Source organism: Cervus canadensis, chromosome 5 (assembly GCF_019320065.1).
Source record: "Cervus canadensis isolate Bull #8, Minnesota chromosome 5, ASM1932006v1, whole genome shotgun sequence".
In the NCBI taxonomy this organism is placed as follows: Eukaryota; Metazoa; Chordata; class Mammalia; order Artiodactyla; family Cervidae; genus Cervus; species Cervus canadensis.
Genome location: NC_057390.1, coordinates 2,636,662 through 2,658,541, shown reverse-complemented (window position 1 = coordinate 2,658,541; position 21,880 = coordinate 2,636,662). Strand labels below are relative to the sequence as shown.

Here is a 21,880-nt window from a genome sequence, read left to right as displayed (position 1 = left end):
AGGTTCTCTTGCCCGCAGCCCAGATTGAACTCCGGAAGGCTCAGAAGTTCAGAGCCTTAAGCCCCACCCCAGGCTTCTAGATCCGAATCTGCATTTGTTCAGGATGTCCCAAGGATTCCTGTGCATTCAAAGCCCACAGGCACTGCTCCAGGGCAGCAGTTCTGAAGTTCAGAAACACTGGAATCACTTGGGGTGGGGTGAGGTATGAAAGCGTTGGTCACTCAGTCGTGTCCGACTCCTTGTGACCCCATGGACTGTAGCCCGCCAGGCTCCTCTGTCCATGGAATTCTCCAGGCAAGAATCTGGAGTGGGTAACCATTCCAGGGAATCTTCTCCAGGGGATCTTCCCCACCCAGGGATCAAACCCAGATCTCCTACATGGCAGGATTTTTTACCATCTGAACCACCAGGGAAGCCCTTGAAAAAAAAAAAGAGAGAGAGAGATTGATGCCACCTGGGTCCTACCCCCAGCAATTGGTCAGTGGTCTGGCCATCCGGGCTTTTTAAAATTCTTGAGCAACTCTAATGTGCAGCCCAGGTTGAGAATCGCTGCTCTTGAGTTTTCCTGAACAATTAGGCCTCACCCTGGAGGCACAGACATCAGAACTGTGTTTAATCCACCCTCCTCAGGCACAAGGGCCATTTCCTGAAATGGCACAGGGCCTCCGGCCCTTCACTCACCTCCTGGTACTTTTTCACCGACAGCGCTGTGTGGAGAAAGCACAGTCGTGAGTCTCAGGAGAGAGGACGAGGGGGAGGAGGGGGAGGAGGGGCACCCCCGCGCAGGGTCAGCCCGTGGGTGAGGCCTGGGGAAGGGCAGGGAGAGAGGGTCGTACTTGGGGGCCGCGGGGGCACGTAGTCCTCAGCCCAGGGGTCACAGAAGTAGGGCTGCAGAGAGTGAACATTGGCCTGACCCACCACGGTCTCCTGGCCGAAGTCCTGACTGTCCACCACCTTCAGCACCAGCGGCAGTGCAAAGGTCTCCTCCGTAGGCATGTACTGCAGTGCCGGGACAGGCCAGGGCGTGAGGCTTCCCGCGCGATGGGCATCGTCCCAGCCCTCACCCACGGTGTCCTTACCAGTGTGAGGAGGAGGGCTGACTGGGCAAAGTTGGGATTGGTCTGAAAGTCCCTGATGGGCTCGGTCTGCAGGGACTCCTCCCAGCATTCCACCAGGAGCCGGGGCGAGCGCACCTGCTTCATGTTGCGAAGGCCCCAGACCAGCATCTGGCGGGATGGAGAGCGGGTGGGGGCAGGAACAGGCACTGCCTCTGTACCGGGGTCCCGGCCTGGCTGGGGGGCCTGCAGGGCCAGGACACGAGGCTCGCCCAGGCCCCCTCTCCTGTGGGGAGGAGCGCTTGTGCTCCAGGCCTGGGCACCGTCCTCTCTCCTCCATGACGGAGTGCCGCTCTTCCCCCCTTGCTGCCCGTCTGGCCTCTAATCATTTCTCTGGGAGGAGTTCCTGACGCTGGCTGCCTCCCAGGCCTACAGCAGCTGGTGTGGCCCCGGGCTCCCAGGCATGGCGGTGCCCTCTAGCTCGTGGCTGATTTGGGTCCCACAGAACCCCATGGCCGGTTAGCACGATAGTGCCCTGAGATCTCGCTATCTGTGGCCCCACACTGGGCACCCCGCGCGCGGCCACCCCCTCCTCAGAGAGCTGCCTCGGGGCAGAGTGGGAACCAGCCACCTGGCCTGATCCGGGCTGTGGTGCTGGGAAGACCTGACCATCGTGCACTCTTGGCCAGGTCTGTGGCAGGCACCGAGGTTCTAACATGGGGCCCTCCATGCTACTCTCAGAAGAGGTGAGAAGTGGCCTGGCATTTGGAGTCTGGCAGGGCCGGGCCTAAACTCTGTAGCTGCCATGGAGCCCCTGTGTTGCTGCGCATGGGTGTGTTATTTATCAGAGCCTGAATTTCCTTCTCTGGAAGGTGGTAGTCCCTAATTTTTGCTCAGGGGCCACGTGAGGCTCACACACAGTAGGTAGTGAATGCTAAAGCCGTTTGTCTACGACCTGCTGGGTGCCAAGCCACTCAGTCATGTCCGACTCTTTGCGACCCCCTGGACTGTAGCCCACCAGGCTCCTCTGTCCATGAGATTCTCCAGGCAAGAATACTGGCGTGGGTTGCCATTTCCTTCTCTAGAGGATCTTCCCAACCCAGGGATCGAATCCGTGTCTCTTACGTCTCCTGTATTAGCAGGCAGGTTCTTTACCACTAGTGCCACCTCATGATATTTTGCTGCTGCAGAGATTTACATTAAAATACTGCAAAATATTCTATCAGAGCTTTTGCCCTTCACGTCTGTCCTGTCTCTCTGTGTCTCTCACAGGGTATCTTCTTGGGGTCCAAGCTTTGGACCAGGTAGGCAGAAGGCACAAGAGGGTCAGCAGAGAGTGCTCCATGATGCTCAACTGCTCTGGGGACAGCTTGTGCCCCACCCACCCGCCTGCCCCGCTCCACACTTTGTCACCTCGATAGCCATTTTCCTGAGCGTGGGCTGGATGCTCTTGGGCAGGATGTAGATGCCATTCTTCCAGGGCACACTTAACATGGGCAGCTGCTGTCTGAGGCTCTGAAGGGATGAGGCAGGGGAGCAGGGAGATGAGTCCCCATTGCTCTGGTCCTACTGTCCCCCCTCCCCCACTCAAGCAGGACCCTGAGAGCGCTCAGCTGAGGCAGCCCTGGAGCCCTTTGGGCAGAAGCTAGTGGCGGAGTCATGGAGAGGCCGGGCAGGTCGGCACCTCCCACCCAGCAGTGTCTGAGCCAGGGCCCCCCAGGGCTTTCTTGAGGGACTGGGCTTGGGGGCTGCCAGTTGTGGAACCCATGGCAGAGGAGCAGGGCAGGGTGGGGGCACTGGGCACCCCACCTCCCAGCTGGACCCCCTCTCCTAGCACCTCAGTCTCAAGGATCAGCTCACAGGACGCCAAGATTTCACCCTCTTCGTCCTCCAGCCCTCTTACAAGGGGGTGCCACCTCATGGGGGGCAGGATCCGGTCTTGGGCGTCCAGCCAGACCACCGGCTGCCACATGGTCCGTCCCCACAGCGTCTCACTGCCCTGGAGGGAAGGGGTAGTTCACAGAACATGGGGGCCAGGTTGGCAGCATCCCGGCTCCTCCCGGGACTCTGACGCCACCAGGATCAGGGCTGACATTTATGTTCTCAGGCTGTGCTCTGCAAATCGGCCTCACTGAGCACTTTCTGAATATTCTCCTCCACAATAATGACTCCTCACAAGAATTCCCTGGTGGTCCAGTGGTGAGGACTCCTCACTTCCACTGCAGGGGGCATGAATTCAATCCCTGGCCAGAGAACTAAGATTCCTTCATGCCGCGTGCATGCATGAGTGCTTAGTCGCTCAGTCATGTCTGACTCTTTTTCAACCCCATGGACTGCAGCCTGCCAGGCTCCTCTGTCCATGGGATTCCCCAGGCCAGAAGACTGGAGTGGCTTGCCATGCCCTCCTCCAGGGGATCTTCCTCACCCAGGGATCGAACCAACATCTCTTATGTCTTCTGCACTGGCCGGTGGGTTCTTTACCACTAGCAACACCTGGGAAGCCCCGGGCATGCCGCACAACGAAGCAGATAAAATAAGATGAATAAAATACAGTCTCCTCAGAGCTCTGCCCAGCCCAGCCTGCCTCACCTGGGGGTCCCGCTGCCACAGTTCCAACACCACACATGGCGGGCCCTCTCTGGTGTCCTGAGGGTTCTCGTACAAAAGGAGGTGCTGAAAGATGAGTGTCTGGGCCCATGTGGGGGCTGCAGAGCTCTTCAGGGTTTGGGTGCACTGGCTGTGGTTCAAGAAGACCAGCCTGATGAAGGGCCCTGGGGGTGGAAGTTGAGGAGGTGGTGCCTTGGAGCTACTGAGTGAAGCCCTCCTCTCTTCTGGCTGCTGGCACCACGGGACCCAGCACCCAGGGAGGCTCAGTCCCGCCAGCCGCAGCCATTCCAGAAGGCCACCTCAGCGTTAGGCGCAGAGCCCGTGGGCTGATAGCCAGAGGCCACCTTAAACTGTCATGGCTGGGGTCCAGGCATCACAGACTCAGAGTGCCCAGGGGCTTCTCTGGAGGGGTTCTGGGGACCAGGCTACATGTACGTGGCTGCTCTTCCTCATTATCAGCAAGTGGCCTTGGCATCAAGGGACATCACAAGTCCCTTTGGAAGAGGGTGGTGGTGGTTTAGCTGCTCAGAGGTGTCTGACTCGCTGCGATCCCATGGACTATGTAGCCCGCCAGGCTCCTCTGTCCATGGGATTCTCTAGGCAGGAATACTGGAGTGGGTAGCCATTTCCTCCTCCAGGAGATCTTCCCCACCCAGGGATCAAACCTGCGTCTCTTGAATCTCCTGCACTGCAGGTGAATTTTTTTTTACTGCTGAGCCACCAGGGAAGCCCTCTCGATGCTCCCAATGGACACAGCTCCCGGCGGACACCCACTGCCCCGGCTAGACCCCGTCTAGCACTCTGGCTCCTGACAGACAGGGCCACTGCCAGCCCAGGGCACCTGAAATCTCCATGTGGGGCTGGAAATTGCCAAACCTCACCCCCACCTGTCGTTTGCCCCCTGCAGGGGACAAGCGGTGCCCAAGCCTGTCGCCCTGTCTCTCGTCTGCGTGTCTCCTCCTCCCCGTCCCTCCTCAAGGCCCAGCTGAGTGGCCTCCTCTGGCTGAAGCCTCCCCTTCCTGATCTCACGGTGTTGGGACACACTGCGAGACTGCTCCCATTCTGTGTTCCCTGCTCCTGCGTCTTCTCCCCAAACCAGGGTCACGAGCTGCAGGGGGCAGGGATCTGCAGCTCTGTCACCGCCTTCCTCGCCATCCTTTACACTGCTGGGTGGTCAAGTGGGGGGTCCCTGAGAGGCTGGTGGAGAAGGGGTGCCCTTGCCTACCCTGGAATGTCTGGACATGGCTGGACATCAGGTTCCGGGCCTGGTAGATGTAGCAGAAGAGCTGGTAGTAGTGGGGCTCTGGGAAAGAGAGGAGCCATGTCTGCCACCTGCCTTCAGGCCCCCCACCCCAGGCCCCCTGCTCCCCACCCTCAGGCACTGGGGGCCTCTGGGGTCACCCAAGCAGACTGTCCGCTGCACGCTCACTGTTGAAGACGCAGTAGATGAAGGGCAGGTTGGGCGTCGGGGTGACGGCTGGGGGCGCCCTCCGGACACGCCTGAGGCTGTCCAGCCTCCGTGTGGACGACACCATGTCCACCTCTCTCTTCGCCTGCTCTTTCATATCTGTGCTCTGTGCCCAGGACAGACTCCCTGAGGCTCTTGGGTGCCTTTCTTGTCACCTCCAGCGCAGGCCCAGGTCACCCTTCTCCCCAGCCAAAGCCCAAGCATGTCCCCTCCACCACCCCACAGCGGTCACTGCGTCGGACCACACAGGGCACCTCCGGCTGCCTGCCCCACCAGGCGTGCCCTGGCTCCGGAGGCGGGGTTGCAGGAGGGGAGACCCCTAGCCCACCGGGGCTTTACCAAGGATCCCTCCAGGAGGAATATGGGTGCAATGCCCTTGACCTTGTTGGGGGCCAGCCTGCGGTGCCAGCAGCGGCGGCGGAAGCGGCTCTGGGGCTGAGGGTTCAGGTGGAACTTGGAGCCGAAGACGCCGTACTCCCAGCCTGCCTCCTCCTCAGCCAGGCCGGGGTGGTGCTGTGGGGGGAGCGCAGGTGCCCTCTCACCCACCGTGGCTGTGGCTGAGGGTGGGCGCCCTCTGCGGGCCCCCCTCCCGCCCTGCGGTCCCCCCGGTCGCTGCCCGGGCGGCCCCTCACCAGCTGCAGGAAGGAGAGGGTCTCCTGCTCGCGGCTCAGCTGCCCGTGGTCCCGGTAGCGCACCCGTGCCCAGCGCCGGCGCCGGCGTGAGTAGTAGGTCTTCTCCACCGAGTTCCAGACCTGGGGCAGCCCCGAGGGCGGGATGCCCACGCCGTACTCCCAGCCTGTGGGGCCAGGACACGGCCCGTGGGTGCCCAGGGGCTCAGGGGCCTGGATGGGCCTGAGACAGGCCTCAGGAAGGGCAGGCCAAGGGGGCAGTGCAGTCCCTCATGTCTAGGTCTGTCTGGTCACAGGGAAAGGTGTGGTCACACAGCATCACCCAGTGGGCCGAGCCCAGCAGCCCATCTGACAGATGAGGAAGGTGATCTCACAGATGTCCCGGGACCCGCACACATCACCCAGCTCATAAGTAGCAGAGCCTGCACCTGGAGCCCCGGTCTTCCGACTCCTAGCCCATTCATTGCCCCTTCCCTGGGGCCACTAGGCTGAACCAAGCTCTGGACTTGACCTGCATGTGCCCAGGAGACGTTCAGCATGTGGGCTTCCCAGATGGAGGCAGTGGTAAAGAACCCGTCTGCCAAGGCAGGTTAGACAGAAGACACTCAATCCCTGTGCTGGGAAGATCCCCTGGGGGCATGGCAACCCACTCCAGGATTCTTGCCTGGAGAATCCCCACGGACAGAGGAGCCTGGCTGTCCATGGGGTTGCAGAGTCGGACACGACTGAAGTGCCTTAGCACGCATGCACACACCTGTCTTAAAGCTGGGGCCCATGTCTGTGGCAAGTAGGGAGGCCCCACTCTCTGAAGGCTGGGGACCCCAGGGACATAGGCCCACTCTACCCGAGAGCTTGGCGGTTTTCAGCTCCAGACCCTTCCGCCCTCAGCCAGTGTCCAGAGGACTGACCCTCATTGTCCACTGCGTGGTTCAGCTCCACGGCCCAGGTTTGCTTCACGTGCCAGCCCTGGGGGCACTTCACAATCTCCCGGGCCTCCACGGGCTCTCCATTCTGTGGGTGGACAGACAGGGCGGGCCTACTGCGGCTGTCGTGGCCTCCCACCTCAGGAGCAGACAGTGCTTGTTACGGCTAGCGCCACCCGAGTGTTCACTTAATACGCTTTTATGGGTTTGCCTTTCTGAACCATACATGCATTTTTAAAAGGAAACTTTATATAAGCACTGTCAGTTTTATATAAACTTTATATAACCACTCACCATAAATAGGAAATAACCGTACGTATGACTATGAAAGTAAAGTAGTGTGACTGAATCTCAGGTGGATGCTGCTGCCTGCCCACACCTAAGCCAGCTCTGCCCTTGTGCAGAGGAGACCAGCCTGTGAGACGTGAGTTAACCTCGCTGTCCAGTCAGGAGTACGTCAAGGCTGTATATTGTCACCGTGCTTATTTAACTTATATGCAGAGTACATCATGAGAAATACCAGGGTGGATGAAGCACAAGCTGGAATCAAGATTGCCCGGAGAAGAAATAACCCCAGAAATGCAGTTGTCACCACCCTTATGGCAGAAAGCAGAGAACTAAAGAGCCTCTTGATGAAAGTGAAAGAAGAGAGTGAAAAAGTTGGCTTAAAGCTCAACATTCAGAAAACTAAGATCATGGCATCTGGTCCCATCACTTCATGGCAAATAGATGGGAAAACAATGGGAACAGTGACAGACTTTATTTTGGGGGGCTCCAGATGACTGCAGCCATGAAATTAAAAGACACTTGCTCCCTGGAAGAAAAGTTATGACCAACCTAGACAGCAGACTAAAAAGCAGAGACATTACTTTGCCAACAAAGGTTCATCTAGTCAAGGCTATGGTTTTTCCAGTGGTCATGTATGAATGTGAGACTTGGACTATAAGGCTGAGCGCCAAAGAATTGATGCTTTTGAACTGTGGTGTTGGAGAAGACTCTTGAGAGTCCCTTGGAATACAAGGAAATCCAACCAGTCAATACTAAAGGAAATCAGTCCTGACTATTCATTGGAAGGACTGACGCTGAAGCTGAAACTCCAATACTTTGGCCACCTAATGCAAAGAACTGAATCCTTGGAAAAGACCTTGATGCTGGGAAAGATTGAAGGCAGGAGGAGAAGGGGATGACAGAGAATGAGATGGTTGGATGGCATCACTGACTCAGTGGACATGAGTTTGAGCAAGCTCCAGGAGTTGGTGATGGACAGGGAAGGCTGGCCTGCTGTAGTCCATGAGGTCGCAAAGAGTCTGACACGACTGAGTAACTGAATTGAACTGATCCAGTAAGCAGCCACCAGCCTGCACATGCGTGTGCTCAGTTTGCAGTTGTGTCGGATTCTTTGTGACCCTATAGACCGTAACCCACCAGGCTCCTCTGTCCGTGGGATTCTCCAGGCAAGAACACTGGAGTGTTTCCTCCTCCAAGGGATCTTCCCAACCCAGGGATTGAACTTGTGTCTCCTGCATTGACAGGTGGATTCTTTACCACCCAGCCACCTGAGAAGCCCGCCAGCCTCCTGGGGCTCCTATTTAAGTTCAGTAAAATGAAACAAAATTTGGGAATTCCCTCATGGTCCAATGGTTAAAACTCTGAGCTGCTGCTGCTGGAGGCCCAGGTTTGATCCTCAGTCACAGAACTAAGATCCCACAAGCTGTGCAGTGTGGCCAAATAGAAAAGAAACAAAATTTAAAGTTCAGTTCCTCACTTCCACAAGGGCCACATTTCAGGTACTCAACAGCCACACGACAGTGGAGATACAGAACATTTCTATCATCACGGAAAGTTCTCTTGGGCTCACAGACTTAGAAAATGAACTTACGGTTGCTGGGGGAGAAGGAATAGTTAGGGAGTTTGGCATGGACATGTACACACTGCTGTACTGAAAATGGATGATCAACAAGGACCTACTGGATAGCACAGGGAAATCTGCTTAACGTTATGTGCCAGCCTGGATGGAGGGGGGCTTGGGGGAGAACAGATACATGTATGTGTGTGGCTGAGTTACTTTGCGGTCCACCGGAAACTATCACAACATTGTTAATTGGCTTTACTGCAATAAAAAATAAAAAGTTAAAAAGAAAAAACGTTCTCTCGGACAGTGTTGGTTTAGACCAGCCCCAAACAGTCTCCTATTCTGGGTAAAAGCACTGCCTTTGCACGGGGGGCGGAGACACTCTGCCGTTTTTCCAGTCCCACTTAGGGTACCTCTTCCTGCCACCTCGGGATACAAACCCCATCAGTGCTCACCCAGGTCCTACTGATCCAGCACTCCCAGCTTCCAGGCCCCCCGGGAGCATGGATTGTCCCCCACGCCCCCGACTCACCACATCTGTGTTGGGGATGGCGGCCGGCACCCAGGCCCCAGTGGCATCCCGGCGCTGGTTCTCATACACCTCTTCCAGCACCTGGCTCTTGTTGATGTCCGTGTCCAGGAGCAGCCTGGGGGCGGTGAGACCCCAAGTTCCCAGCACATCTCCCTGAGCTTACCGACCCCTGGGGTCCTCTTTGCTGGCCAAGCACTCCCATACCTGGCAGCAGCACCTGCTCTGGGCAAGGCTGGGCAGCGGGGCATAGCATGCAGGGTAGGGGGGTGGGCAGGGCCCCCCGGGACCAGGCTTCAGTGGCTGTATGCCTGCCTCCCTGAGTTGCTGCCTACTGGCCCTCCTGGGTAAAATGAAGTGCCAGCTCCAAGGCTGCCTGTCCAGGGGCACCCAGGCTCCAGGCCCCACGCCCCAGCCTCACCTCCTCTGAGGCTCCACTGTCCATGGACCTTCCCAGTGCCATCCATGGGGCTCTTTGAAATCTTCCTTGGGAAGGGCCTTGTGCCCCATGACATCCGAGAAGTTGGGGCAGTGTTGCAGGAACTGTTGTCCCCACTGGTCCTTAAACTTGGCCTGGTTCTCGTACTGGGAGAGGGGAAAACATCAGTGTCCACAGCCCCCTCCGCACACCCGGCACCCGCCCAAAGCCTCCTACCCTGGGCTGTACGTGCCTCCTAGAAACATGGAGCCAGGCAAGAAAGGGCGTGGGACCTGCCTGGGGGCAGGAGCTGTGTCGTCACTTGTGATGGGACAGCACCTCCCTGGGTGTCCGTCAACACAGGCGGATGCCATGAATCAAGTGCTCATGTGGCCAGGCCCCTTTCAGCCACACTCTCCCATTTCACAGGTGATGAGGCTGAGGCTCAGAGGTCACCTCTACCCCAGGTGGCTCAGCCATGGAGGAGTGGGGTGGGGTGGATGCCTGCGTTAGAGCCTGCTGGTTGCCTGCGACGTGACCTGTCCTCCCCACATCACTGGGGAACCCAGTCCTGCTCCACCACTGCCACTGGGTCTGGAACTTTCTTCCACATTCCCCCGAGGGACCCTCAGCCCCTGCCCCCTGCACTCATCCTAAGCCCCCTCTGTCTCGGCACCTCCAAGTCCTGCCTGCCGTCTCTCCATCCACAGCATGCAACTTAGGAACCATGAAAACAGGTTTTAACTCAGTTAAAAAGTCTGAAGTGTTAGTTAGTTGCTCAGTCGTGTCTGACTCTGTGAGCCATGGACTGTAGCCTGCCAACCTCCTCTGTCCATAGAACTCTCCAGGCAAGAATACTGGAGTGGGTAGCCTTCTGCAGGGGATCTTCCTGACCCAGGGACTGAAGCCAGGTCTCCTACATTGCAGGCAGATTCTTTACCACTGAGCCACCTGGGAAGTCTGAGACTCAAAACTTATTTCCCCTCTATTCTCAGGAACTTCTCCTGAGCCATGTCCTCCCCCTTCTCTGATTATAGAGCAACCTCTGGCCGGCTGCTCACCCACCCCCTGGGTTTACAGTTCTGAGGGAAGATACCCCATTTCCAATTCCTCTGTTTCAGAGCTCCCCCTCCCCGGCTGGGGTGGGTAGGGGCCCCGGGCTGTCACGTTAATGATGGACAAGGACCCTGCAAACAGTCAGAGCCTTACTCACCTTATGTGCCCTGAACTAACTGGGGGAAATTCCCTGTAAACCTCCATCCCAGTGAAAGTCACTGGCCCCAGGGGACCACTCAGTTGCCCTCCTGTTACCAAGGCCATGGCTTGTCAACAATGGACTCCTTTAGTCTTTGTCACTTCCCTCTAGCTCCTTTTACGGTTCTCAGATTCTGCCAGCGATCTTTTCTCCACCTTTGGAGTTGGGCTGGTGCCAAGTCAGCCACCCGCCAGCACCCCCGCCTCGCCCCCACTCACCGTCTCTGCATACACGACCACTTCGCCCTGGCGGAGCAGCTCCAGGTCCCTGCTATCAGTCACGTTGCCGAGCCACATGCAGACCCGGAGCTGGGCGGGGAGGGTGTCCTTCTCTCCTTCTCCCTCTGGGTACTGAGCCAGAGGCAGGTCAGCACCCACAGGGGTTCGGGCCCCCCAGGGGCAGGGGCATGGGTTAGGGAGGGGCACACACACCTGCCCCTTCACCCTCAGCCCCGGGAGCAGGGGCTTCACACTGAGCTGGGTGACGGGCATCACAGAGGCTGGTGTGGGGTGAGGGATGCAGGAGTGCGGAGGGGCAGGGCCACTGGGGAGCCTGGGAATGCCTTAGGGAGGAGTGGAGCCGATGGTGACATTCACAATGACACTTGCCATGTGATGTGCCAGGCACTGTGCTAAGTACCACACATGTCACGTATGTTCTAATGCCCACACACCACTACAGAGTGGGTACCTTCATCACCAGGCCCATTTCACAGAGGAGCAGGCTGAGGCCAGACACGGTGGGCCCCAACGCACACAGCCAGTGAGCCACAGGACCAGGATTCATGTCTCAGTGTTCTTGTAAGATAAGAAGGACTCAGATGGGCACCATTGGGATGGAGCCTTCCACGACAGCGGGAAGGGCAATGGGGAGCCAGGAAGTCTCTGAGAGGGAGGCAGGGTCTCCCACCTGCCTCCCCAGGGCGGCACGGGGAAGGCTGGAAGCTAGGACTGTCTTCAGGGCAGGAGACTTGTGTTCAGTCAGCCTTATTTATGGATTGCATTTGTTAGGAAGGGCTGGAGCCCAAACCTTAAAGGTATTAAATATGTAGATAGCAGCCAACGATGGACCAGGGGAGAGGGGACAGGGACAGGACTAGGTGAGGTGTGAGGACAATGGAGGGGACAAACTTGAGGAACATTTATGATGGGCATGAATTTGGCAACGGCTACATGCCGATGGATCCAGGCTCCTGCCTCCCTCTGTCTAAACCCCATTTCTCCTGGTAAAGGGCCCAGCAGAGAGGAAATGGGCATGCTCTCCAGAGGCTCATGGGGGCTCTCTGGTGTGGGGGTGGGGGGTTCAGGGCTTCTCCCTTGGGGTGTCCTGGGCCCTCTCCTCCCGAGGACCCCCGACCTCCCCACCTGCAGGAATAGGGTCTGTGTCTTCCCACAGAACCTGCCGGAGTGCCGGGCCCCGTCTGGGGAGAACAGGACGCTGTGGGCGGGCACCTGAGCATAGGCCACACGCTGCTCCCGGGACATCAGCCAGATCATCACGTCAGGGAGGTTCATCTGGGGCTGCGGGCGCAAGAGCGTCAGTCCCGCCTGAGTGGCCGGTACCAAGGCCTGCTCCCGACCGGGGTATCCAGCGCCCACCTCAGGGAGCACGGTGTTGAGGCGGTACAGCCAGCCCTCTGCGGTGGCCACCATGTCCCTGGGGGGCGCCTGCTTGGCCTTCTGGGCCAGTTCCTGCAGAAGGAGGCGGCGGAGCTTCCACCTGTTCTTGTCCAGGTCGGTGGCTTTGGGCTGACTGGTCATGCAGGGCAGCGGCCGCCTGTGGCCAGGAGCGGGGGAGCGGGGGCTGGTCTCTCTCCCATCTCACCTGCTCACCACCCCGCCCAGCCTCAGTGTCCTCCCTAGACCGGAGAGCTTGCCCTACTGTTTGGGCCAGCTGACCAGTCCTCTGAGACCAAGTTGGCCGGAACAGCTGGTCGACCTGGTGGACCGGCCTGCAGACGCAGAGTGCAGGCCTGGCGAGTGGGACGGAGCCCTGCCTGCCCTCCCCAGGAAGCACACTCACTGGGGGTCTAGCCCTGGGTTCTCATACCTCCTGCTCCGGTCCTCCCAGCCCCTGCAGCGTGCCAGGCCCGTGCTCAGGACCTCCTCGTGGACAGGGGTGTGAGCTGTGAGACGGGGGCCAACGAAACCCGGGGAGGAGGGGATCTAAGTGGGCTGTAGGCCTGAGAGAGGCCTTACAAGGGCTCTTCCAGAACAGGCAGAAGCCTGACGAGGGCCTTGTGGCGAGGGGTGATGGAGGAGAAGTTGTGGGCTGGGACGTGCAGGGTTTGTCTGGACAGTGGAGAGAAGCTTGGTTTAATAGGAGCATCAGGCGTGGATGTAGAGGGGACAGTGATGGGAGGAGATGTCAGGACCGTTTTGGAGGTCCCTGAGTGGCAGAGAAGCAGTTCTGTTATTTGGAGAGAGATCTGAGCTTATGTTTCCTGTGGAGGCGGGGGTGCGGGAGGGAGGCGGTGGGGTAGTTGTTCTGTAGGGTCTGGCCTGCGCCCCAGGCTTTGTGTGGACTTGATCTAGCTCAGCCCTAGCCCTGGGGGTAGGTGCTCCCCGCCCCTACTTGCAGTCCTCCACCAGCTCCCTCAGCAGTTTCTCCCACTGCGGAAGCAGAGCCGGGTCCCTCGGATTCCTCATGGACTTCAGGGTGTCCAGGTTGGCCTTCTGCCCAGCAGGAGAGAAGCAGTGTGTGAGTGTGGGGCTCCCCTGGGACAGGCTGATTGGCCTAGGATGCTTTCAGCCAGGACTTGGGGACCTTTGAGTTGGTGATGGACAGGGAAGCCTGGCGTGCTGCAGTCCGTGGGGTCACAGAGAGTCGGACACGACTGAGCAACTGAACTGAACGGAGGGGTAACATGGAGATGTCCAAATCCAAAGCTGTCACATAGCACTGAAGGCTAGGATTCCCTCTCGACTACCCTACAGAAAAAATGGGTGGCCGGAAGAAGCCAGGATGTAGCAGGACTGTGAAGGGGTCACAGGGTCTTGACCTCGGACTTCCCTTCTGTTGGTGCGAGAAAGTCACATCTAAGGCAGGGGAACCAGGGGGGCTCTGCTGCCTAAAACTGCTCAGTGGCTCCCCCCTCAACACACACCTAAGATCTTTTGTGGTCTGACCCTTCCCAGCTCCGCTGGTCTTATTTCCTCATCACCTCCACACCCCAACCACCCACAAACTTCCTATCACTATAGCTTTGCGCAGCGTTCCCTTCTCTGCATCCCCACCACTCACCCCAGCAAGACTCTGCTCAAATGTCATCTCCTTTCCCAACAGCTCCTCTGACTCTCCTCTCTTCATCTCACCCCTCCCTCCTGAGTCTCTCTGCCCCTGTGGCTCTTAGCACCCAAATCTCCCCTGCAGCCCTGCTGCTCTGCGTCCTAACTATTGCACGTCTGACTTCCCTGCTGGTGAAGACTGTGTCTATGTATCTTTGTGTCTCTGGTGCTTGTGTCTGGCACCTCAGCTGGTGTGGGATGCATGAGAGAGCTGAGTGACCTGATTCCTAAGGCTGCGACTCATTTTCCCAAGTTTCCCATCAACGACCTGGGTCCTGGGACTTCCCTGGTGGTCCAGTGGCTAACACTCTATGCTCCCAAGGCAGGTGGCCTGGGTTCCATCCCTGATCAGGGAACTAGATCCCACATGCTGCAACTAAGAGTTCGCATGCCACAACTAAAGACCCGGTGTAGACAAATTAAAAAAACCAAAAATAGACCTGGGTCCGCCCCTTGGCCCCCCTCACTCCCCTGCCCACACGACTCACCAGGCGATCTCGTGTGAACTGGAGGAGGTTGAGGCAGTTCATACGGAAGCCAACGTCTTCCCAAAAGGAGGTCACGGCCACAACAGGTTTGGTGTTGTACCAGGGCACGTAATAGTAGATGTTCCCTGAAACACAGAGCCACGTGTGTGGGGCGGGGGTGTCTGAGGGACACCCTGCACTGTGTCCCCTCTCAGAGGACCTTCCCTGGGCCATGCCATTCCTCTAGGGGGTGATCTGCTAAAGCATCCCAACTGTACCTCTCCCGCTGGAGGGTAGGCTTTGGGCCAGTTCAGGATGGATATGCTTTGATGAGCACAGCTGGCCTAACGGGGCCCTCACGGTGCTCCATGTCACTTGGGCTCACAAGGTCCCCAGTTCACAGGTGGGAAAACCCACGCTAGAATGGGAAGTGGTTTCCCTGCGATGGCTCAGCCAGGTGGTATGATGCGGGCATTCAGTTCCAGAGCCTGTGCCCCTAACTCAGGCGAGATGCCAAGGCCCAGGTCTGCCTTGAGGTTGGGCCTTCCTTCTGGGTGTCAGGAGGCAGAGGAGGAGTGGGCCCTGGGTTCAGAGACCCAGAGTTTGGTTAGGGTGGGCAGACACCTGACATAAAGGGCCTGCTCATGCAGAGGAGTGGGGTGGAGGGGCAGGCATGGTCAAAAGCCACTGATGGGCCTGGCAGACTGGGTCCCCTGGCCATGATTCTTATTGAAACAAGGGCAGGGAAAGCTAGATGAAACACATGGTATTCTTTTTCTGAAACATTTTGCTGAGTTGAAATAAAATCCACAGGAAACCGAAAATAAAGTCAAAGCAGAAAGTCTATGAGGCAAGTGGAAGCAAAGTGGACAATTGTCCTCTGAGTTTCTGGAAAATCTTGAAGAACTGGCTCTTCTCTGTGACAACTGCCAGGGCCCAGAGGTCAGGAGAGACAGCCGAGCACTGTCTGAGGTGGGCGGTCTAAGAGGACACCCCTGTGAAATAGGTTGAATTGCGCCCCTATAAAGCTATGTTGGGGATTTCCCTGTGGTCCAGTGGTTAAGAATCTGCCTTGCAATGCAGGGGACTTGGGTTTGATCCCTGGTGGGGGAACTAAAATCGCACATGACTCAGGGCAACTAGAGACTCCATGCATCACAACAAAAGATCCCGCATGTCTCAACAAAGACCCGGCACAGCCAAATAAATAACTAAATAACTTTTTAAATCCAGAAATTAAAAGAAAAAGAAAGAAAAGTTAAAAATAAAAAGTTAAAAGCCAGACAAAACTGTCAATTAGGAGAAGGACAGCAGCCCTTGGTGTGGGTGAGGGGTGGCAGGTTCAAGGGGCCCCTGGGATGTTGGGATTTTGTTTCATGGTCTGAATGTTGTTATGTGGCTATGTTTGCTTTGCAATAATTCATTGAGCTGAATACTTTGGTTTGTGTACTTTTCCATAGATGTGTTATATTTGAATCAAAAGCCTACTCAAGAATTATTTAAAAAAAAGACCACTGGGATCAAAATATATAAAATACATATAAATATATAAAATATATATATAAAATACAGTGTGTCAAATGGTGGAAAATGCTATGGAGAAGGATGATGTGGGGGAGAGAGAGAGAGCTGCCAGAAGTTTTTTAATAGCATAGTTACCTACGGCTTTTCCTAAAAGATCTGGAAGAAATTATGCAGAATGCAGCCCAGAGAGATGAAAAATACAGAAGGAAGATTTAAAAACGTGTGGAACAGCATGAGAAGTTCCACAGAGGATAGAGTAAATTTGAGAAGGAGCTAGAAGAGAGACGGGTAAGAGGTCGTTTTCAAAGAGAAAGTATCTTATAATTTTCCTGAATTGTTGGAAGGACACCAGTTTCAAACCCTCGCACTGAGTGAATCACAGGAATGATAAATAAACAGAGACCCAGGACTGGGGCTCTCAGATGTGAGTGAGCCGACACAAGATGGCAATTTTCTTCTGCTGCTCTTGGATAGCATACAAAAGCAACAAGGAGAAGGGAAATAACTCCATTTTCAGCAAAACAAGGAGACAGATATAATCTGCAGGCTCAAAATACACATAAGGGCTGCCAGAATCAGCTGTGAGTGCCTGAGGAGCTGTGAGGGTTGAAGGGTGGCGGAAGTCACCTGGGGGTGGGGGGTGAATGGCAAGACAGACAGCGGGAGCCACGGCTGGATGGGAGCAGAGTGCAGCTAAAGAACACCCCCGGAACGAACTCAGGACTCAGACGAGGATATGTGAGCTGGCAAGACTCAGAAAAGGAATAGAAGAGAAAACAAAAACATTACAGGAAGGAAGATGGCATGAAAGGAAGCCCAGCAGGGATGAGACGCCACAGACACTCCAGCAAGAGGCAAAGAAATCAGAAGGGCAACTGGGGGACCTCCCTGGTGCCCCGGTGGCTAATACTCTGTGCTCCCAATGTAGTGGGCCCAGGGTTCGAGCCCTGGTCAGGGAACTGGATCCCACATGCCACAGTTAAAGATTCAGCATACCTCAATGAAGACTGAAAATCCCATATGCGGCCACTAAAACTCAGTGCAGCCAAGTAAATAAAAGTAGACATAAAAAAAAAGAAAGGAGAATGACCAAAATAAGATAGAAATAAAGAGCCAAAGAGGATCAGGGAGGAAATGACAGATACAGAAGAAAAGTAAGGAGAATTGTTAAGCCCATAAATGAAGCCCCAATAGTAGAAAACCTGAACAATGGAACAGAATATTTAAAAACACAATTAAGAAAACCCACCTGGAAAAAGGATAATCCTTTTTAACAAATGATGATTGAAAAACTGAATACTCATATGAAAATTATTGATAATTCAAAAGGAACCATGGGGACCTTCCCCGGCAGTCCAGTGGTGAAGACTCTGCAATTCCACTGCAGGAGTCAGGGTTCCATCCCTGGTCAGGGAACTAAGATCCCATATGCTGTGCCATGGCCAAAATAAGAACAATTACAGCTCAATGTAAGAATTAAAACTGTAAAAATTGTAGAAGAAAAAGTAGAAAATCTTTATGACTTTGAGTTGGGCAGAGTTCTTAAATATGACACCATGAAAGAAAAAAAAAAAAAACTGAACTTCAGTCAGTTGAAAATGTTTGCACTTCAAAAGATACCATTTAAAAAATGAAAAGACAAGCCACAGACTATTTGCAAATCCTATATCTGATAAAGTATTTGTATCCAGAACATATAAAGAACTCTTACAACTCAATAATAAGACAAACAACCCAACTGAAAAAATGGGCAAAGATTTGAATTAAACATATAAACAAAGAAGACACATGAATGGCTAAGAGCATATGAAAAGACGCTCAGTATCATTTGATGTTAAAGAAATTCAAGTTAAAGCCACAGTAAGATACCTGGCCACAATAATAAATAAATAAACCACAGAGAGGAAGAAAATATCAGCAGAACCTATCTGACAAAGGAACTGTATCATTGTAAAAGAACTCCTGCAATGTGATAATATAAAAAGACAAACGATGAAAGATAGGCAAAAACCTGAACAGTCCCTTCACTAAAGAAAGATATGTGAGCATGAAAACACACTCAGTATCATTAGTGATTAGAGAAATGGAAATTAAAATTAAAATGAAGGGGAATTCCCTGATGGTCTGGTGCTTAGGACTCGATGCTTTCACTGCAGGGGCCAAGGCCCACCCCTGGTCAGAACACTAAGATCCCACAAGCCACTTAGAGTGGCCAAAAAAATAAAAATTACAATTAGGTACAATTTCACACCCATCAAAATGATTCAAATGGTAAAGGCTGACAATACCAAAAGTTGACAAGGACTTTGAACAAGGAAACACATTGCTATGAGCACGTAAAATGCTATAACCACTTCGGGAAAATGTTAGGTGTTTTAAAACCAATTCCACTGCTAGTTATTTACCCAAGAGAAGTGCAAGCTCATTTCTACCAAAAGACTTGTACCAGAATGTTCACAGCAGCTTTACTCATAATACTCCAAAACTTGAATCAATCCAAATGTCCATAAACAGGGGAATGGATAAACTGTCATAGTCATATTACACAATGCTATCAGATATAAAAAGGAGCCAAATATGAAATATGCAACCACACAGATGAATATTTAAAACACTTATTGCTCTTTTTTAGTCCCTGAGTAGTGTTCAACTCTCTTGTGACCCCATGGACTGTAGCCTGCTAGGCTCTCTGTCCATGGGATTTCTCAGGCAAGAATACTGGAGTGGGTAGCCATTTCCTTTTCCAGGAGATCTTCCCAGACTAGGGATCAAACCTGCATCTCCTGCATCGGCAGGCGGATTCTTTTCCACTGAGCCACCACCTAAAATACTAGGCTGAGCTAAAGAAGCTATCGGAAAAAAAAAGGGTACCATGTGTATGATCTCATTTACATGAAGTTGTAAAACAAGCAAAACAAATCTATAGTGATAGAAAGCAAAGCAATGATTGCCCCCAGCGGCTGGGGGGGATTAACTGAAAAAAGACATGGTGGCAGTTCTGTGGGATGATGGAAATTTCTGTCCATGATGTGTATGTGGATGTATTGGGCTGGTCAAAAAGTTTGAGTTTTTCCATAGGATGTTACAGAAAAACCCAAATGAACTTGAATGAGCCAAAATTCATCCAACTCACCTAAAGTCTGTGCATTTTATATTTCATAATACCTCAATAAAAAAAAATAAACCACCATTAAGAGAATGAAAAGCTTCAAACTTAGAGAAGATATTTAGAACATACTCACATCTGACAAAAGATTATTCCCAGAAAAAATAACGTACAAATCAATAAGAAAAAATAGAGCCAAATTAGGATAATAGTTGGGCTTCCCTTGTGGCTCAGCTGGTAAAGAATCAGCCTGCAATGCGGGACACCTGGGTTCAATCCCTGGGTTGGGAAGATCCCCTGGAGAAGGGAAAGACTACCCACTCCAGTATTCTGGCCTGGAGAATTCCATGGATTATACAGTCCATGGGGTCACAAAGAGTTGGACAACTGCAGATAATACATAAATGATCTTGACAGACTTTTTACAGATGAGGAAAGACAAATGTTTGTAGACATATGAAAAGGTGCTCAACCTCCATTTATAATCAGGAAATTGTAAATCAAGATCTTGTAATATACCCACCAGACTGGCAGGAATGAAAAGACTAGGCAAGGTCAAGTACTGGTGAGAACGCAGAGTAATAAGAACTCTCATGCCACGCTGATGAGAGTGTAATTGGATATAATTACTTTTGCTTTGAATTTCTCTTCCACTCCTGGGTATATAATTTAGAGGAAGTCTTACACTTGTGACCAACAGATATGTACAAGAATGTTCACAACAACATTATTATTTTAGAAAAAAGATAAAACCTCAATGTCTACATATACCACAAAACTCGTGGCATAATCATACGATGGAATATACACAGATATGAAAATGAACTTCAGTTATACATACCAATATAAACATTTACTATTGAGAAAAAATGCAAAACAGATGAATACACACTGAAAGTTTCCATTTATATAAAAATGCAAAAATAGTATGCTCTTTAAGGTAGCATGCATAGGTGGTAAAAATAACGAAGGAAAGCAAGAATGTGATTATCATGAGACTCAGGGCTGTGGTTATTTCTTGGGTAAGTGGATCTGGGAAGAGCATACAGAGAACTTCTAAGATGCTGAGATAATTTTCTTCCTTTCTAAGAGAATTTTGGCCTTTTAATCTGGGTGATGACTTCATGGTACATATTTTATTATTTGTTTTAAACTACACATATGCATTTAATATACTTTTGTATATATTTCATACTTTAAAACCATGTAGAGGATTATGCTAAATGAACGCAGCAGTTATCAGGGACCATACATTGATTCTATGTATATGAAATGTCCAGAATAGGAAGCGGCAGAGAAGGGGCTTCCCTTGTGGCTCAGATGGTAAAGAATCTGCCTGCAATGTGGGAGACCCAGGTCTGATCTCTGGGTCGGGAAGATCCACTGGAGAAGGGAACTGCTACCCACTCCAGTATCTTTGCCTGGAGAATTCCATGGACAGAGGCTACAGTACATGGGGTCGCAAAGAGTTGGACACACATAAGACAGGAAGTAGATTAGTGTTTGCCTAAGGTTGGGGAAGTAGAGGAGAAATAGCAAATGACTGCTAGTGGGTACAGGGTTTCTTTTTTGGACTGACGAAAATGTTGTAAAACTAATCACAGTGATCAGAGCACAATGCTGTGAATATACTAAAAACTATTGATTTGTATAATTTGCGTGGATTAATTGTATAGTGTGTGAATTGTATTTCCCCCAAAATAACTGTTCTTAAAAAAACAGGCAGACAAGTGGGATGCACAGAAAAGCTCTCGAGTGATGAGAGGGTGAAGCTGACAAAGATGAGATAGTGTTTCTCTAGAGCTATGGTCCTCAAACTTTAGCATGCCACCCCTTACCTGGACAACTTGTTGAAACACAGATTGCTGTTCTGTTTTCAGATTCTGTAGATCCAGGGTGAGGCCAAGAATGTGCATTTCTATCAGTTCCCAGGTGATGCTGCTGGCCCTTTGGGAACCTTATAGTGCCCAATAAAAATGTCCAGTGAGCATATATTAGATGAAAAGATGGATGGGTGGATGGGTGGTTGGTGGGTGTTTGGGACAGTGGATGGTTGGTAGTTTAATGGATGAATGCATGGGTAAGTGGATTCATGGATAGATAGAAGGTGGGCAGCTCTTTTGGGGGAAATACAATCTACACACCATACAACTAATACACGCATGGCTGGATGAGGATGGTTCAGAGTAGTAGGAGAGAAGATGGGATTGAGAAGTTGTGGTGTGGAAAGCATGGTAGAGAAGTCAAAACCTAGTTGCAGCTCTTGTCATGAATTCACCACCTACTAGTTGTGCAATGTTTGACAGGTGACTTTACCTCCCCAAAGCTCACTTTCCTCATACCTAATGTGGGTTAACAACGTCTATGAATGTCCCTTGGGCTAAACACCTTAAAAGGGCCAACCCAGAGCCCGACATGCAGTGGTTTCTCTCTACCCTTCAGCTGGATCTGACTCTTACCATCGTATATTGCTGGGCTGTACTGTGTGGTTGAGACGACAGGCTTGTAACTCAGGTCCATCTTGTTTCCATAGTGACCAATGCTGACTTCAAATTGAATCAGGTCCTTAAAGTCAGGCATCATGGTACAGGAAAGGAAGATGACGCACAGCCCATACTTCTGTCGGTTCTGGTGCTTCTAAAACAATAACCCCCAACATCCCCAGTACGTGAGTCAAGGGATGAACAAAGCTATAGAGACAGGCAGGGAGGCAAGCATGAGGTGCCCTGTTTCTTTCATTCATTGTGAGCCAGACCATCC

At 52.8% G+C, this 21,880-nt stretch overlaps 1 protein-coding gene across 1 annotated transcript in view; it reads right to left on the bottom strand.

The window, feature by feature from the left end:
* The window catches only part of FER1L5 (fer-1 like family member 5), a 54,127-nt gene that overhangs the window by 7,814 nt on the left and 24,433 nt on the right, over positions 1 to 21,880 (bottom strand). The window contains exons 19-37 of the mRNA XM_043467694.1: positions 21,580 to 21,757; positions 14,512 to 14,636; positions 13,311 to 13,411; positions 12,335 to 12,512; positions 12,101 to 12,256; positions 10,955 to 11,086; positions 9,485 to 9,648; positions 9,067 to 9,181; positions 6,668 to 6,770; positions 5,763 to 5,926; positions 5,470 to 5,643; positions 5,092 to 5,236; positions 4,888 to 4,965; positions 3,645 to 3,826; positions 2,878 to 3,054; positions 2,469 to 2,558; positions 1,080 to 1,226; positions 837 to 999; positions 682 to 707 (exon numbers count right to left, since the gene is read on the bottom strand). Coding sequence (XP_043323629.1) covers positions 682 to 707; positions 837 to 999; positions 1,080 to 1,226; positions 2,469 to 2,558; positions 2,878 to 3,054; positions 3,645 to 3,826; positions 4,888 to 4,965; positions 5,092 to 5,236; positions 5,470 to 5,643; positions 5,763 to 5,926; positions 6,668 to 6,770; positions 9,067 to 9,181; positions 9,485 to 9,648; positions 10,955 to 11,086; positions 12,101 to 12,256; positions 12,335 to 12,512; positions 13,311 to 13,411; positions 14,512 to 14,636; positions 21,580 to 21,757 — 2,598 coding nt within the window. The remainder of the gene's footprint in view (positions 1 to 681; positions 708 to 836; positions 1,000 to 1,079; positions 1,227 to 2,468; positions 2,559 to 2,877; positions 3,055 to 3,644; positions 3,827 to 4,887; positions 4,966 to 5,091; positions 5,237 to 5,469; positions 5,644 to 5,762; positions 5,927 to 6,667; positions 6,771 to 9,066; positions 9,182 to 9,484; positions 9,649 to 10,954; positions 11,087 to 12,100; positions 12,257 to 12,334; positions 12,513 to 13,310; positions 13,412 to 14,511; positions 14,637 to 21,579; positions 21,758 to 21,880) is intronic.